Source organism: Salvelinus fontinalis, chromosome 9 (genome assembly GCF_029448725.1).
Source record: "Salvelinus fontinalis isolate EN_2023a chromosome 9, ASM2944872v1, whole genome shotgun sequence".
NCBI lineage: Eukaryota > Metazoa > Chordata > Actinopteri > Salmoniformes > Salmonidae > Salvelinus > Salvelinus fontinalis.
In genome coordinates, this window is record NC_074673.1 from 35,457,214 (window position 1) to 35,476,679 (window position 19,466).

A 19,466-nucleotide genomic window follows, 5' to 3' on the forward strand; every position below is an offset into this window, starting at 1 on the left:
AGCCCTTTGCCGTGGTATATTGGTCATATACCACACCCCTTTGGGCCTTATTGCTTACATATGTCTTGATTAGATAAGTATTCAACCCCCAAAGTCAATGCATGTTAGAATCACCGTTGGCAGCAATTACAGCTGTGAGTCTTTCTGGGTAAGTCTCTAAGAGCTTTGCACACCTGGCACAAAATCGTGGCATAAAACGTCTAAAATCTTACAGTCTGCAAAGGTCTTTAGTGAAGAATTAAGACACTAGCTTCAGAAAACAGGTTCTGAATAGGTTGAAAACCACAAGTACGTCAGTAAGAGGTATTTGTATCCTGAAGGATCACATAATCACCCCCATTTTCTTTTCAGTGATGCTCTTGGCCGACAGATTAGGTAGGCTGGCACAACAAGTGGGTTCTTCTTCTTCTGTGAGTGTTTGGGCATGTAGACGGATACTAGCTGCCAGGAAGACCAAGTGCTGCCGGAATTCTCTCCAACACTCTTAGAGCCAATATGAATCTCTAAAGTATGTTCACTACACAATGCTATGTAATTAAACCTAACATTTAAAGACTTTTTGTCTTAAATGGTGGTATAATAATTGTGCCATTCATCCATGCATGTATCTACAGTACAGTATCTGGAGGAAACAGGGTCTCCATACTGTTTGGACAGCTACTGAGTGTAGGCCTGTGCTGAACTCATCTCTCATAGCTGAACTTATCAGAGGCTGCAGACGTCCTCTGCCTGACTGGTAACTAAAAGGAAACTGTTACCGACCCTTCAGTTTCCATTGACCAAACAATGTATTTTTCCAACATAAGCATATACATGGTTCTCCTGCCATGGCACAGTGAACATGTGAAGCCACTCACCTCGACAATGTCAGAGTTAGTTCTGCTCTCGTGGGGCTCGTTGTACTCAGTGTATTTGAGCAGGACCTTGTCCATGTCTGTGCTCGCATACTGAAAGAGTTTGTTTGAACTGTTGAATATGATCAGGGCTATCTCACAGTCACATAGAACGCTGAGCTCATAGGCCTTCTTCATTAGCCCAAACTTCCTCTTCGTGAAGGTAACCTGAGGAGACACAGACCAACATCATCAGTTACACCATGGAACAAAATCAGATTCAAAATTACTATTCAAATCCAGAAAATATGCATAAATATATCCACACATAATTTAGTATGCATGTATAAAAGAGGGTGCTTAAACAGAATTGGAAATGATGTTGAACAGCAGCCTGAGGGTGTTTTAACTGCTTCGATAAGGGGTCAGGCTGCAGCTGCAAAGTTTCAGAACTAAAAATAAGACACTTATCTTCATCTCTCATAATACACAAGTCATAAGTGCATCCCTTTAGGAAAACTACAGTGAGGATATGAGGCTGGTGTGACTGGTTAGCAGGCCAGAGGTCAGGCAGTGTAAAGTCATGTAGCGGTTCAGTAAGCTGAATCAGGGCGTTGGGAACAGGGATCCATACATTACATTAGCTACTGTCTCCATGTATGGTACGGACATCGGTCCCTCCCTGCCCCTGCATCACTCTGCCTGTAACACGAGCCCACAGACAGGACTGCAGGTCATGCATCACTCCAGTGGTACTGACACCTAACCCTCTCTGCAGACTTTCTGTCCTGCATCTCTCAGCTCTGTCTCTGTGGTTTCCTGTACCTGATACACATGTCATTATGTAACACTGCGTTATTGCCTTTGCAGTACTGTATGCTATGACCCTCTTCCATTGTAAAACCTGATCCAGACAAACAGGGAAACAAGGAGAACGTACAAGCTGTTCTGTAATGTTGTTTATGTGAAACACCTCCTCAATAGCATTTATGCAAGCTTATCATCCTCACAGTGTGCATCATGTAAAGTGCATACAGTTACAGTACAATGAGAGCTATGCTATGGATATGCCAGTGAAAGCTGTGCTTCAGGCCAAAGGAGAGTGAATGTGTCTGTATTCACTTCTGCCAATTTCACTGACCTACTAAGAGGAGCTGAGCAGATGAGCTGGCTTTGTTCAACTTTAATTGGTCACAGCTTGCGGCTACCCTCATTTAAAATGGCATAATGCAATATAGTCCTATGAGTTGCATAGCTTATCTGTCTCCACTCAGACAGTGGGGTCACTCCAACTGTGAAAAATGAATTTCAAATGTTCCACACTACAGGTAATTACACAGGTCCATTATAACTCTGGGAGACACACAGACCCATTCCACATGTAATTTGACAGTCACTGCTCCCATGTCAGGTGTGGACATGATGGCAAAACCAAATACCAGAATGACATTCCCTAAAATAACACATTTTAATAGTATGAGTTGGAAGTCTTAGAACATGTTAAAGGCCCAGTGCCGTCGAAATTCAGTTTTTCCTGTGTTTTGTATCATATTGTACAACAGCTGATGAAACTAACACTGTAAAAGTGTGATAAAGTGATCAGTGTTATTTCCTGACAGTTGCTGGTTGAAAATACAATCTACACAGGACCTTCTAATGAGCAGGTTTTTTATTATTCTAGTTAAAAAAAAATTAATTACTTTTACCCCCTTTTTCTCCCCAATTGTTAGTTACAGACTTGTCCCATCGCTGCAACTCCTGTACAGACTCGGGAGAGGCGAAGGTCGAGAGCCGTGCGTCCTCCGAAACACAACCCTGCCAAGCTGAACTGCTTCTTGACACACTGCTCACTTAACACAGAAGCCAGCCACACCAATGTGTCAGATGAAACCCTGTACACCTGGAGACTGTGTCAGCGTGCTCTGCTCCCGGCACGCCACAGGAGTCGCTAGAGCATGAAGAGACAAGGACATCCCGGCCGGCCAAACCCTCCCCTAACCTGGACGATGCTGGGCCAATTGTGAGTCACCTCATGGGTCTCCCGGTCGCGGCCAGCTGAGACACAGCCCAGTATCAAACCAGAAAATGCAGTAACGCAGCTAGCACTGCGATGCAGTGCCTTAGAACGCTGCACCTCTCGGGAGGCCCTAATGAGCAGGTTTTGCATGCGTGGAGTTTCGGCTTGCCTGGTGACATCACCAGGCAGTAAATTAGTTAATAGACCAATAACAAAGAGAGTTCCACCACTTTTCAACCTCATATACATTATCTCCAGCACCATACCAGTGTCTACATATGTGAAAACGGTATGTTTCTATGATCTGTGGTGAAATAGATAAGAACGGTCCTGAACAATGCTTGTGCATGACAGGGTAGGACTAAAAGTACGAAAATTATTTTCTAAACCTGCAATGAGTTTCCAGCCAAACGGAATGTATTGTCTTGCTCCCCACGTCACTGTGAATCTCATAGTGTTTCAAAATCACCGCTTTGGCTTTTAATGATGTCATCAGGTTGAACTTTCTTACTTTCGATTTTTTTCTGTGCCATTTTCACATATGTAAACACTGGTAATGTACTGGAGATAATGAAAATGATGAAGAAAATGTTTGTAATTGCCTATTAATTGTTACTCAGAAATTATTTGATATTGATGTAAAAACGACTGCATTCACAGTAAGTTTGACATATGGATGTATACAAGCCCTGCTGGAGAGCAACTCCTCTATATATTGGTTTTGTGCATGTCATAGTGCTTATTTGTGCTGTGGAGGCAATACGCTCCATGAGGGCAGACAAGGGTATGTGCAGTCTTTTTTTTTTTTTTTTTATTATATTTTTTTTTTTTGGGGGTGTGGATCAGCTTAATATTGCGGAAAGAATGTTGCTTTGAATGTAATTGTCTGCATCATTTCCAATCCCCCATATTTTTTGGGGTAAATATATATATCCATTCACGTATGCATACATATACACATATATACATACACATACCTACATAGACATACATACTTTTTTAAAAGAGTATACCTTTATTATTATTCCCCGCAAACCCTACCACCGATCCCCCAATTGGAGTAAACTGATAAACATTTCTGTTTTTACCTTCAATTTATACATCTTATACACATTTTACAGACACAGTCTACTTTATAATAGTTCTCTCTTGTTTGTTCTTAGTCCTTCCTCTATTTCTGTTGTCCATCCAGTTTGATTTCCACTTGTAATTGTGCTATTTCACAATAGCTCCGCACCTATACACATTTCACAGATCCCGTATGCCCTACATTGTTCATCTTGTTATTAGTCCCACCCTTCAGCTCCACTCAACCTTTCCCATCTATCTTCCAACATCATCCATTTCGGATTTTTATTTGCCATATATTTTTCAACTGTGCTGTGATGCTTCACAAAAGATTTGAATCTTCCTATTCTCATAGCTTCCACGGATTGTAAATTAAAAATAAACATTTTTGCTAAAATAATTATTATATTATTGATTGATTGACTATGGCTTTTCAAATCCCCCAGTATTGCTATCTGTAGCGTTAGTTCTACGCAAATGTTGCAATTCTTCAACCATTCCTGGACCTGTGACCAAAAACGAGCTACATGCGGACAATACCAAAATAAATGGTCTAATGACTCTGCCTCCTCACAGCAGAATCTACAGAGCTGGGAAGATTGTATCCCCCATATATATAACATTCTATTAGTTGCAAGAATTTTGTACAATAATTTAAATTGAAAATGTGCAGTCTTTGTATGTGCAGTCTTTGTATCCTTGGTCCACAGAGGACCATTCCCCACTCCGTTCTCATCAGACCTGACTATAACACAGTACAGTAAGCTACAGTAGCTCCTGGTGCAAGTTAATGGACCTGTGTGTGACAGGTCAAACCACCTGACACTGACCTCCCTTGACTCACACTCCTTCTCAGAGCTGCTTGCTTGCTTGCTTACTTGTTTGTTTAATCGGCTGGAAAGCACCGACTGTCATGTGGGGAAATGATTAACAAATGGATTGCATTTTAGCAGATGAGTGTGTCTGCTAAGCTAAGCCTTGGAGGGAGGGAGCATTACCTTTCAGCAGGAAGCAGGAAGCTAACCCTGGGTGAATGAACTGAACTGGTGAGCTGGGACTTTGTTCCACCTGGCTGGGCTGGCTCTCGGTGTGCTGAGTGGAAGAGCAGGGCCACAGCGCTGTGCTGACCCAGGCTCCTGCTTCATTTCACCCAGAGGAGCACAGAGACCCTGCTTCGTTCCGCATCGCCCCTGCAGAGCCAGCTGCTTACTCTTAAAGAGGAGTGTTCCCTATTCTATTGTACTGTCTGTATCCTTGCACTGACTGGACACACTGTAGGAAGCATATCTGACATGGTTTCTGTACTGTATGCCCTGATCAAAGAAGAGAATACAGACATGGCAAACATATGTCCACATACTGTGCTTCATACTAATGTACAACAAGGTATATCTTCATCATAAAAAAGCTCTTAGATGCAGCGAGACCGAGCCCTTTGTGTCATGACTATCAGTAGCCTACACCGCAGAGTTGAGTCCTTGCTGAGGCGTGGGCCTTTGGGTTGACACCCCCCACCCCCTGTCCTCTATGGGGTGACTGCCTGGTGAGACAGTGGAAAACCACAGACATCCTTGAGGTCACGTGGGCTAGTCTGTAGGCAGGGTTTTCTATTGCTCACCACGTCAAAGACACCCACACACATAGACACCATTCTATGGGTTCCTAAAGGAATTTGGATGGTGCTTCAAGTGTAATGATTGTGTGTACTTAATGTACCGTCTAATTTGTGCAATGACAGTGACAGCGAAAGGAGTATCCAGTGTAAATCATGTGGAACAAACTACTTTAGGGTACCACAAGTTACTAGTGTGCTACTATTATCCTCTGCCAAGCAATCAACTGCAAATATAGAAACAATCTAATGACTCAACTATTTTAAACTCTAAATGTAAAATGGATCCATTTCTCCAACTTTCTGCAGCCTTTGATAAGGTCATTATAATAACCCACACAATGCCTAGCAGACAGACAGTAATTATATTAGCATTTCTCACCTGATTGTGCGCCTGGCTGAAAACCTTGACCTTTTCAGATTCTCTCTCACTGCTAGTGACGAGCTGGGGGTGCTAATTCTGCTCTCATAGAAAACTTTCTCCAACTACTTTTCCTTCAGGTCTCCACCCATCATCCTATCTATGAACTGCATGCCTCAGGCATTGTGCTTCCGAAATTCTCCATTGACAACTGTAGTCAGTAAATAAATGTGGGAAGATGAACGAAGAGGATGTTCAATAGAATGTTTAGCTTGGTCAAGTGGTTTTATGTGTTGAACTACAATACTGTATAGCATTTGTTGCCAGAGATCAAGCTGAGTGGTCATCTTGCTCTGCTATGGTATGAATTGAATACCTACACGATCCTGTCTCCAGAGAATGACAATGATGGAGGGACCTGTCACTCATCGGGTCTATCAATTTCCAGGAGTCAACATGACAAACAGGCCATCAGGGCTGGCTTTGGGGTGATAGATGTGATGCCGAGTCATTGAGGGAAAAGGGAGATGGAACTCCATGTCCACTCTAATGGTCTCCATGGCAGACAGGGGTGTGGAAGGATGGGTAGGCTTGGTTGGCTGCAGAGCATGTGTGCCCTGACACCAGCTGGGAGAGTGACCCGGGCCCCCTGGCTCCTTGGCTGTGCAGTACTAGTGCACAGTACTAGGCACAAGGCCTTCCCTCCTCTCCTGTCTGGCTGGATCAGCTCTCACAGGGAGGATGGACAGCTCCAGGACCCCTGTGCCAATGGACCACCGCAGGATCAAGAGGCCTGGCCCACCAGCTGGGCTTGACCTTGGAACCTAAGTGGACAATCCTTCCCATTAGACCACAAGAAATGAGCCCACCACTCCGACCTCCTCTGATAGGTCTACATTGATACTGGATGTATAGAGTTTACTTGGCTGAGCCGGTGAGAGGACTGGTGCTAGAAAATAATGTAATTATCATTCATTATTGGTCGTAATGTGAATCATTAAATTCATAACGGTCTGTCTGTCCTGATGGGTAGAAAAGGTTGAATAATCTCATTGGCTCTGCTTTTCAATCTGACAACAGGAGCAGACCATTACACTTCCCTCACTAACCTCTTGCTAATACTTCACCATTGGAAAACAAAACATAATTTTCCCTGTTTCACATATAGCTGCTACCCTCTCATTTGTAAGGCAGTTAAACATTATATTTTTTCAAACATGCGTCATAGATGCACTCCACCTAGCCTCCCTGTTTTCCACCACTTCACCTTCCTTTATTCCCTCTCCATTCTCTACCAACAAGGTTTTTACCTGTTAAATAAATAATGGAGTTGGCCCTGGAGCTTTCAGAGTTTCAGAGTGGGGAGAGAAAGAGATGAAAAATAGAGATGTGCTCTGCTGCTCCCTGGTGAGAGATGGAGAGGGAGAGAGAGAGCAGCACTGTGCCCACAGCAAGGGCAGGCAACCCTCCACCCAGCAGAAAAATCATCAAACTTTTAATGACTTGGGCAATTACCCCCAGTGAGCCTGCTTAATGGCATCCAGAGGACGTCATTAGACACGAGGAGCTAACTACGTAGCGTTCCCTGGGCCAGACACAGCCAGTCACACTTTATTTTTGTATATATTTTTTCCTACAGTAGTGAGTGCATACATTTTCATACTTTATCATAACTGGTCCCCGTGGGAATCGAACTCACAACACCGCCTTTGCAAGCGCTGTGCTCTACCAACTGAGCCACCACAAAACAAGGTCACTCTGTACCTTCCAATGTCCTTTCACTGGGAGGGAGACCCCAGCACACGCTGCTACTAAAAAGCCCCATCGTCTCCTCCATGGCCTCTCACATAGTCTTTGTCTCCTAGTACAACATAACAATCACAACACAATCAGGCCACAACAGAGAGTTTCTCTGTTTGAAAGGCACTTCTCATCAGGTCATGTGAGGCAAATTATATTATTAAATCAAAAATAGAACATTCCCCTACTCTTGAATTATTCAGCCAGATTCTCTAAATGAGACAGGTGTGTGTTATCATTATGAGTAGTAATTGTAGGGTGGTGCACTTGGGTAAATCAGGCCTTTCACTGGCTGGGCTGAGCTGAGGATTGATCCATCCATAGTGATTCTGTTGTCGAGCTCCATTATAGAATTCATCGTTTACACAGGTTTGCAATTAGTATGTCAGGCAGGCTGTTCTGCTCAGTGAGACTGGCTGAGCTGAGGTTTCTACCTGACAGGACCTCAGCTGCCATCTTTCATACACCTAGAGTATGAAGAGAAGGAACGCAGTAGAACCAAGAGGGGGGGGGACCTAGGGTGAGCATCATAAAATAATTCTATGGTCATGAAATCTAGTCAATGAAAAAGTGATTTGGTTATTAATAAATTTTAGAGAATTAAAAGATGAGTCAATCCAAAGGAAAGCAAAAAAACATCCTAGAAATGACATAGTTTACATGCTCTGCCTGAGCTCTGCATGGGCTCTGCCTGAGCTCTGCCTGAGCTCTGCATGGGCTTTTGAGGCTAATCTTTCTGCCATAAAGCGTGAAAGGTCAACAACCCTTCCAGAGCACTTCCAGTGTTGATGTTAGGAAAACACCCCTGCTGCTGTCCCCGTGCAGCGTCCTGTATTACCACACTATTTAATTAGGAATTACGGCAAATTTTAAAAAAAAATCTATGCTCCTAAACCACTCTGACGCATTATTGGACTGTCTGTCAAAGTGGGAGAGCAAGGTAGAGCTAGAGCGAGGTAGAGCTAGAGCGAGGTAGAGCTAGAGGGAGGTAGAGCGAGGTAGAGTTAGAGCGAGGTAGAGCGAGGTAGAGCTAGAGTGAGGTAGAGTGAGGTAGAGCTAGAGCGAGGTAGAGCGAGGTAGAGCTAGAGCGAGGTAGAGCGAGGTAGAGCTAGAGGGAGGTAGAGCGAGGTAGAGCTAGAGCGAGGTAGAGCTAGAGGGAGGTAGAGCGAGGTAGAGCTAGAGGGAGGTAGAGCTAGAGGGAGGTAGAGCGAGGTAGAGCTAGAGGGAGGTACAGCTAGAGCGAGGTAGAGCTAGAGGGAGGTAGAGCGAGGTAGAGCTAGAGGGAGGTAGAGCTAGAGGGAGGTAGAGCTAGAGGGAGGTAGAGCGAGGTAGAGCTAGAGGGAGGTAGAGCTAGAGGGAGGTAGAGCGAGGTAGAGCTAGAGCGAGGTACAGCTAGAGCGAGGTAGAGCGAGGTGAAGCTAGAGCGAGGAAGAGGGAGGTAGAGCGAGGTAGAGCTATAGCGAAAGGTACGTCACCAGGTTATGCAGTCCCCCACTCACTGCAGCGCTAGATAGAACTTTGTGGAATAATGCAAATCTACGAAAAATACACTGCTCAAAAAAATAAAGGGTACACTTAAACAACACAATGTAACTCCAAGTCAATCACACTTCTGTGAAATCAAACTGTCCACTTAGGAAGCAACACTGATTGACAATAAATTGCACATGCTGTTGTGCAAATGGAATAGACAAAAGGTGGAAATTATAGGCAATTAGCAAGACACCCCCCAAAACAGGAGTGGTTCTGCAGGTGGTGACCACAGACCACTTCTCAGTTCCTATGCTTCCTGGCTGATGTTTTGGTCACTTTTGAATGCTGGCGGTGCTCTCACTCTAGTGGTAGCATGAGACGGAGTCTACAACCCACACAAGTGGCTCAGGTAGTGCAGTTCATCCAGGATGGCACATCAATGCGAACTGTGGCAAAAAGGTTTGCTGTGTCTGTCAGCGTAGTGTCCAGAGCATGGAGGCCCTACCAGGAGACAGGCCAGTACATCAGGAGACGTGGAGGAGGCCGTAGGAGGGCAACAACCCAGCAGCAGGACCGCTACCTCCGCCTTTGTGCAAGGAGGTGCACTGCCAGAGCCCTGCGAAATGACCTCCAGCAGGCCACAAATGTGCACAGCTCTAGCTGAGTGAGAGAGAGAGTTGCACACTTTGACAGACAGTCCTACAACAAGTCAGAGGGGTATAGAAACATAGTCACATTTTAGAAATCTGCCGTTATTCCCCATTAATGCTACGAATACGGATTACTGGCGGTGAAGCCATGCGGATAAAGATTCTAACTGTCTTCTGATAATGAGCCTGAATGCTAATGGCCATTCCCCCTTGGTTAGGAGCACACCCCAGGGAAAGGGGACTGTGTGTTTCATGGTCCATAGAGAGAAGATACACACACATCCCATTATCATGCTGAAGTTTTATTGTAGCAGCACTCCAAGTGTTTTCACAGTGTGCCCTATTGTCATAGAAGAGTAATGGCAGCGCCTGGGCTCTTCTGATAACCATTCTGGGAGATGAAGAAATGTGACATTTCAAAATCGTATTGGGAAAAAAAACAAGGCAACGGTAAACATGTCGTCCCCCACGAATGATGCAGCGCCCCCCTTAGGCCAATCAGTGTGATTTTGTAAATGATGGATCTCTATGGTAAGACGTGTGTGAGAATGCTATTCATTAACTACAGCTCAGCGTTCAACACCCTAGTACCCTCAAAGCTCATCACTAAGCTAAGGATCCTGGGACTAAACACCTCCCTCTGCAACTGGATCCTGGACTTCCTGACGGGCCGCCCCCAGGTGGTGAGGGTAGGTAGCAACATATCTGCCACGCTGATCCTCAACACTGGAGCCCCCCAGGGGTGCGTGCTCAGTCCCCTCCTGTACTCCTTGTTCACCCACGACTGCATGGCCAGGCACGACTCCAACACCATCATTAAGTTTGCAGACGACACAACAGTGGTAGGCCTGATCACCGACAACGACGAGACAATGACAATCTATCCCTCAACGTAACCAAGACTAAGGAGATGATTGTGGACTACAGGAAAAGGAGGACCGAGCATGTGCCCATTCTCATCGACGGGGCTGTAGTGGAGCAGGTTGAGAGCTTCAAGTACCTTGGTGTCCACAACACCAACAAACTAGAATGGTACAAACACACCAAGACAGTCGTGAAGAGGGCACGGCAAAGCCTATTCCCCCTCAGGAAACTAAAAAGATTTGGCATGGGTCCACAGATCCTCAAAAGGTTCTACAGCTGCAACATCAAGAGCATCCTGACTTGTTGCATCACTGCCTGGTATGGCAATTTCTCGGAGGGTAGTGCGTACGGCCCAGTACATCACTGGGGCTAGGGTGCCTGCCATCCAGAACCTCTACACCAGGCTGTGTCAGAGGAAGCCCCTAGAAATTGTCAAAGACCCCAACCACCCCAGTCATAGACTGTTCTCTCTACTACCGCATGGCAAGCGGTACCGGAGTGCCAAGTCTAAGACAAAAAGGCTTCTCAACAGTTTTTACCCCGAAGCCATAATACTCCTGAACATGTAATCAAATGGCTACCCGGACTATTTGCATTGTGTGCCCCCCCCAACCCCTCTTTTACGCTGCTGCTCCTCTCTGTTTATCATATATGCATAGTCACTTTAACTGTACATTCATGTACATACTAGCTCAATTGGCCCAACCAACCAGTGCCTCCGCACATTAGCTAGCCGGGCTATCTGCATTGTGTCCTGCCACCCACCACCCGCCAACCCCTCTTTTACGCTACTGCTACTCTCTGTTCATCATATATGCATAGTCACTTTTAACCGTATCCACATGTACATACTACCTCAATCAGCCTGACTAACCGGTGCATGTATGTAGCCTAGCTTCTGTTATAGCCTCGCTGCTGTATACAGCCTCGCTACTGTTATTTTTCACTGTCTTTTTGCTGTTGTTTTTATTTCTTTACTTACCTATTGTTCACCTAATACCTTTTTTGCCCTCAAATTAACTTTGATTTGATTTGATAATTCACACAAGTTTCATCAAAATCGAGCCAATGGTATCTGAGATATCGCGTTGGTTAGCTAAACTGATAATCCTGAGGGTTCACAGCCAATTTAGCAATCAGAAACAACCTGAACTGATGTTGTCGCTTACTTCCTTTTCCTTTTTTGCTGATGTCACAGGTCAGTGCAGATGGTGCAGATAATAATGCTCTGGCAGGAGCCTGCTCTCACCTGGACTGCTATTTGGATTGCACCCAGAAACAGGTGTTATGCTGATAATTGGCCCATCATGTAGATTTTGGTTTTGCACTTGGCTGAGCTGCATCCCACACAGTAACAGTCAGAGACATGGGGGGAGCGGGAGCAGTGCAGCATTGAGGAGAAGGGGCATGAGGTCTCATGTTATCACCCTCAGGAGGGTGAGCAAAACCTCAATTCGCTTTCTGTGTGCATGGCATAAAAGTTGTTTCACCCACTAGAGAGTGCAAATTATATTTTGAGAGGGTGCGAATAGGATAAATCCTATTGGATCGGGCTCAAAGACCACATCTCCATACTTTATCATGGGTAATGCAAAATATCAAACACATTGCTGTTCACAGGAATACCTACTACCTGACATATATCTACATATTCTACATATGTAATGCAGAGATAAGAAAACTAGGGATTTCGGTTCTCCACAGATACAGTCGGCCTCAGACAGTGGTTGAGCAGACAGGACGGTAGTGTACTGTTTAAGGGGGTTATATTTAGCGTGAGCAGGCAAACAGAGTGAATTCCAGGGCAGGCCTCTCCTCTCTGTGGCTGGCCAGTACCAGAGCCATGGCAGTTAGAGTTGAGGGAGAGAAAATCTGTGTCCGGCTAACTGACCCACCCTACTAATGAGAGGGTGGTGTGGTGCAGTGGCTGCTCCTAATTACTACCAAGCAGCTGCAACCGCATGGAGCCGCGCGAAGCACAGCGAGGGGCCCTGTCAGGCCAACGGACAAGCCCTCCAGTGTGGAGAGGCCGCAGTCGCCCCACTTCGCCCCGCTCACTGCTCAGTGTTCTGGGTTCACTCCCACGCCAAGCAGCCCCCGCTGCAGCCTGCTATACTACTGCTGCTGCCTCATCAACTTCTCCTGCTGAAATTGCAGGGTAGCGGGGGAATCATGTCTGTAAATAAGGCTGCACTGACAAAAAAATGTCATGGTTCTTGTTTATCCGGCTGGGGACTTTCTGTTCAGATTCATATTGTCACTGACAGCAGCTTCAGTTCCATAGAACAGGTATCCTATCCAAAATATTACCCAATATAGAAATGGCATTTTACTCCAACCCTTAAACTGGAGAGATATACTTTCTCTTAAAGGACTGGATAATGTTAATTTATTACAACAATAAATGGTGTTTATTGGATTGAAAATACTTGAGTCACCAATTCATTCCAGAGAAAAGTATAACCTCAAATAGAAATGGTTGCTATATGAAAACATACAATCCTGTGAAGTCAGTGGGCACTTTGAGTCCCTGTCAAGAATTCACCAAAGGTGGTAAGCGGTGAGAAGACAACTCCTGTTTTCAACTCCAAGCGGAACAACACTGTAGGCCTCAGGTAGACAAGTGGGAGTAGCCTGCTGCCATTGGCTTGTGTGTGGAGAGAGAGGCATCTTTATGTTGAGTGTAGGGCAGGGGAGAGGGGTGACACTGACCTGCCTGTTCCTCTCATCCATGATCCTGGTGATCTGTATCTTCTTCCGTCCCATCTCTGCGTTCTGTTCGGTCTCTCTGACACCTCAAGAATATCAGAAAAACTACCGAGCTCGTCTTCTTCCTTATCTCCTAGCACATTGTACAACACTCTCTCTTCTCTCTCTCTGGCTCTGTCGTTTTCGTGACCACACCACAATCTGCAGGGAGAGAGAGAGAGAGAGAGAGAGAGAGAGAGAGAGAGAGAGAGAGAGAGAGAGAGAGAGAGAGAGAGAGAGAGAGAGAGAGAGAGAGAGAGAGAACAGAGTTAACATAACACCCAGTGATCTCTTCTCAGGCACAACAAAGCAGCCAATGGCTCTGTGTTCCATTCCCTGACACATACAGAGAGGTTATGAGACAGACCGGAGAACATGATGGCACCTTATCTCCTCACCTGCACTTCCACAGCAGCTGGAGCCACTGTCAGAACACTTCAGACTTAAAGGAGAAACCGTTCGGAAAATGCTAAACGCAATTTATAAGTTCATCTGCTCTTTAGTGTTGAATAGGCCTGATTCAGAACCAATGATAAAAGTGCATTTCAAGAGCTTTTCATACATAAGTGTGAAATTATCTTTTCCATTTTATGTGAGAAATGACTGCATTAAGCTCTTACTGAAGTACAAGTTGCCATGTGGAGCTGGTGTTGACTCCCAACCAAGTCCATGTCTACTGGGTATATCTGGCATTGATCTTTAAGCCTAACAACCAGTAGCAGGATGACAGAATCACAGAGCTTTAATAACAAAAAATGTATCCTATTCTCGCTCGCTCTCTGTGTCTGTCTTACTCTCATATGTACACCAGTAGTCAGTCAAAAGTATTCCTAAGATGCCTGTGAAGACCGAGCACAGAGCTTCACTCTTCCTTGGCCAAAGACCATTCCATTCTTGTGGGCCGGCTAAAGAGTATTGGTGTCTCTGAGGGGTCGTTGGCTTGGTTTGCTAACTACCTCTCTCAAAGAGAGCAGTGTTTAAAGTCAGAACATCTGCTGTCTCAGACAAGGCTCGATCCTAGGCCCCACGCTCTTCTCAATTTACATCAAGAACATAGCTCAGGCAGTAGGAAGCTCTCTCATCCATTTATATGCAGATGATACAGTCTTATATTCATCTTGCCCCTCTCTGGATTTTGTGTTAAACGCTCTACATCAAAGCTTTCATAGTGTCCAACAAGCTTTCTCTGCCCTTAACCTTGTTCTGAACACCTCCAAAACAAAGGTCATGTGGTTTGGTAAGAAGAACGCCCCACTTCCCACAGGTATGATTACTACCTCTGAGAGTTTAGAGCTTGAGGTAGTCACCTCATACAAGTACTTGGGTGTATGGCTAGACGGTGCACTGTCCTTCTCTCAGCACATATCAAAGCTGCAGGCTAAAGTTAAAACTAGACTTGGTTTCCTCTATCGTAATCACTCCACTTTCACCCCAGCTGCCAAACTAACCCTGATTCAGATGACCATCCTACCCATGCTAGATTACGGAGACGTAATTTATAGATCGGCAGGTAAGGGTGCTCTCGAGCGGCTACATGTTCTTTAGCATTCGGTCATCAGATTTGCCACCAATGATCCTTATAGGACAAATCACTGCACTCTATACTCCTCTGTAAATTGGTCATCTCTGTATACCCGTCGCAAGACCCACTGGTGGATGCTTATTTATAAAACCCTGTTAGGCCTCGCTCCCCCTATCTGAGTTATCTACTGCAGCCCTCATCCTCCACATACAACACCCGTTCTGCCAGTCACACTCTGTTAAAGGTCCCCAAAGTACACACATCCCTAAGTCGCTCGTATTTTCAATTCGCTGCAGCTAGCAACTGGAACGAGCTGCAACAAACACTCAAACGGGACAGTTTTATCTCAATCTCTTCATTCAAAAACTCAATCATGGAAACTCTTACTGACAGTTGTGGCTGCTTTGCGTGATGTATTTTTGTCTCTACCTTCTTGCCCTTTGTGCTGTTGTCTGTGCCCAATCATATTTGTACCATGTGTTGTCATGTGTTGCTGCCATGCTATGTTATTGTCTTAGGTCTCTCTTTATGTAGTGTTGTGTTGTCTCTCTTGTCATGATGTGTTTTGTCCAATATTTTTAATCCCAGCCCCTGTCCCCGCAGGAGGCCTTTTGCCTTTTGGTAGGAAGTCACTGTAAATAAGAGTTTGTTCTTAACTGACTTGCCTAGTTAAATAAAGGTTAAATAACTAAATAAAATTAAAATTAAATCCTCATCTGATCCAGGCCGCTGCCAGCTTTGCTCTTCAGATGATTAAGAGTACAACCAGTCAGGTTTAAATCCTCTGAGGTGGATGAGGTAGTTCCCACGTGAGGTACTCTGTAACCTGCCAACCTGGTCACTGGTTCAGACTCCAGCAGGCCCGGTGAACTTTGATCTCTGCTCTATGAGAGATAGATATCTCCCTGGAAGAGCATTCATCATTGACACATAGACATAATTTACAAGCAAATGGAAAAATGCTTCTATTTCCCTTAGAACAGAACCTCTGGGCAAGGTTAACATTGTAGTATTCAGCCTTGGTCCAGCAGAGATACAGTTAGCACTATAGACTACTGTTTGGTTACCATAGACCAAAAAGCAGTGAGAGCTGACTAACATCATGGGACCAGAAATGGCCAGTTCCAGTGGCACACAGTAATTTTAGGCTTTGAGACACTGGCATTATAGTGTCTGGTTGTCTGAATCTAACCACTGTTAGGCAAACTCAACATGAGATCACCTAGCCAACAACCCCCAACCCACGCACGGCTGTCCACAGTAAGGAAACTAACTACGCAAAGCCCCATGAAGAATTTCCCTAAACCACATCACAACAAGTCGGTGAGAACGATAGTGTTCTTTTTCATTCACTGTTTCCAAATACTCCTACTGACACTTTTTCTACGTGTGTGTCTGTATGAGTGTGTATTTCTGTCCGTCTCTCTCGCTTTGAAGAGCAGTTGACTTGCTTCTCTTGACACTACTGTACAATTGTAGGCCTACATCTGAAGACAGTGAAACACACACATTCCACCTCGTCTCTAAACTGTGAGAGGATCTGTCATAGCAGTCTAGTACAGTGCAGGTTCTTGTGGCATAATGCCTTGTGTCATGACATTTCTGTTACGTAAATATGAGATGACAAGCTGAGGTGCCTCAGACACCAGGTTTGCTACTGCACTCTGCTTGGTACAGCTACTATCTGAAGAAAACACAGAAATAGATTTCCTTATTCTATCTGTAAATCAAATCAAAAATCACATTTTATTTGCCACATGCGCCGAATACAACGGGTAGACCTTACTGTGAAATGCTTACTTATAATCCCTTATCCAAAAATGTAGTTTTAAGAAAAATAAGAGTTCAGAAAATATTTACTAAATCAGTTATTATTATTATTATTTTTTTTAAACCCAATAAAATAACAATAATAAGGCTATATACAGGCTATATACAGGCTATATACAGGCTATATATAGGCTATATACAGGCTATATACAGGATGTAGTTGGGTGCTGGGTATGAATAACATTTAAACACAGTAAAAGTTTGTTTGCAATTACAAAAATTCAGATCCGTTTTAGCATAATAAAAGGTGTTATAAATCTATGCATAACAACTGGTGAATGTTAAAGCATGGTTCTCAAAAGAGACACTAGATGGGAGACAGACAATCAACACCTGTACTGTTTTTATTTTCTTCTTCACTGATGCATTATGTATCAGTACATCTGTAGCATGTGTCGATTACTAAACCTTTTCACATAGCTGCCTACACATAAAAAAAGTCCAAGTAAAAAGTATGTCAAAGTTAATCCATAACTGAACTTAAATAAATGCTTGTGGGTTAACTGCTTGATGGATGTGAAGTCAACTTGTTCACAGCTGTAAGAGTTACAGTTGAAGTCGGAAGTTTACATACACTTACTTTGGAGTCATTAAAACTCGATTTTCAACCACTCCACAAATTTCTTGTTAACAAACTATAGTTTTGGCAAGTCGGTTAGGACATCTACTTTGTGCATGACACAAGTAATTTTCCAACAATTGTTTACAGACAGATTATTTCACTTATAATTCACGGGTATCACAATTCCAGTGAGTCAGAAGTTTACATACACTAAGTTGACTGTGCCGTTAAACAGCTTGGAAAATTCCATAAAATTATGTCATGGCTTTAGAAGCATCTGATAGGCTAATTGACATCTTTGAGTCAATCGGAGGTGTACCTGTGGATGTATTTCAAGGCCTACCTTCAAACTCAGTGCCTCTTTGCTTGACATCATGGGAAAATCAAAAGAAATCAGCCAAGACCTCAGACAAAAAATTGTAGACCTCCACACATCTGGTTCATCCTTGGGAGCAATTTCCAAACACCTGAAGGTACCACGTTCATCTGTACAAACAATAGTACGCAAGTATACACACCATGGGACCACGCAGCCGTCATACCGCTCAGGAAGGAGACGCGTTCTGGCTCCTAGAGATTAATGTACTTTGGTGCGAAAAGTGCAAATCAATCCCAGAACAACAGCAAAGGACCTTGTGAATATGCTGGAGAAAACAGGTGCAAAAGTATCTGTATCCACAGTAAAAAGAGTCCTATATTGATATAACCTGAAAGACCGCTCAGCAAGGAAGAAGCCAGTGCTCCAAAACCGCCATAAAAAAGCCAGACTACAGTTTGCAACTGCACATGCGGACAAAGATCATACTTTTTGGAGAAATGTCCCCTGGTCTGATGAAACAAAAATAGAACTGTTTGGCCATTGTGACCATTGTTATGTTTGGAGGAGAAAGGGGGATGCTTGCAAGCCGAAGAACACCATCCCAACCGTGAAGCACGGGGGTGGCAGCATCATGTTGTGGGTGTGCTTTGCTGCAGAAGGGACTGGTGCACTTCACAAAATAGATGGCATCATGAGGTAGGAAATTTATGTGGATATATTGAAGCAAGAAAGTCAAGGTATTGGAGTGGCCATCACAAAGCTCTGACCTCAATCCTATAGAAAATGTGTGGGCAGAACTGAAAAAGCGTGTGCGAGCAAGGAGGCCTACAAACTTGACACAGTTACACCAACTCTGTCAGGAGGAGTGGGACGAAGTTCACCCAACTTATTGTGGGAAGCATATGGAAGGCTACCCGATAACGTTTGATCCAAGTTAAACAATTTAAATGCAATGCTACCAAGTACTAATTGAGCGTATGTAAACTTCTGACCCACTGGGAATGTGATGAAATATATAAAAGCTGAAATAAATAATTATCTCTACTATTATTCTGACATTTCACATTTTTTAAATAACATGGTGATCTTAACTGACCTAAGACAGGGAATTTTTATTAGGATTAAATGTTAGGAATTGTGAAACTGCTTTTAAATGTATTTGGCTAAGCTGAATGTAAACTTACGACTTCCACTGTATGTACTGAAGGTAGAGAGCAGAGTTGTAATCCTGGCTGTGAGTTGTGTCCTAATCTCGCTGGGTGACAGAGCAGAGCAGGGCAGGGCCAGGGCAGCAGAGGGGATGCAGAGTTACACTAAATCCTGGTGGATTACTGCAGCACGTGGAGACGGGCCAGCACTGCAGCGTGTCACCACTCACAGCCTCAGCACGGCACGCCTCTGCACAGGTGGATGTACGTAACCCTCCACAAGGCTTGCTAACTAGAGCATGCTACCATGAGTCATACCACTCCCATTGTTTAGCGCTCAATGATGCCAATGGTAAACTGCAGCTAAGTAACATAACTGAAGTCAATGGGCGGCAGGTAGCCTAGTGGTCCAGAGGGTTGGGCCGTAACTGAAATGTCACTGGTTCGAATCCCCAAGTCGACTAGATGAAAAATCTGTCAAATGTGCCCTTGAGTAAGGCACTTAACCCTATTTGCTCTGGTATGGACTCTGGTGTTTTAAAGGTGAAGTTAACTGAACTATGCATTTAAAGCTTTACTCTATGTTAATCACGCTTGATAGGATTATTCTGTCCATTTCACCTTGCTTGTAAGAATGAAAATGTATACATCTCACCATG

General features: G+C 44.3%; 1 protein-coding gene across 5 annotated transcripts in view; it reads right to left on the reverse strand.

Moving 5' to 3' along the window:
• LOC129862482 (myocyte-specific enhancer factor 2A-like) overlaps window positions 1-19,466 on the reverse strand; it is a 125,844-nt gene that overhangs the window by 72,790 nt on the left and 33,588 nt on the right. For all 5 annotated transcript variants that reach the window (XM_055934202.1, XM_055934200.1, XM_055934199.1 and 2 more), the window contains exons 3-4: window positions 13,391-13,588; window positions 858-1,061 (exon numbers count right to left, since the gene is read on the reverse strand). In XM_055934202.1, coding sequence (XP_055790177.1) covers window positions 858-1,061; window positions 13,391-13,444 — 258 coding nt within the window. In that variant the 5' untranslated portion in view covers window positions 13,445-13,588. The remainder of the gene's footprint in view (window positions 1-857; window positions 1,062-13,390; window positions 13,589-19,466) is intronic.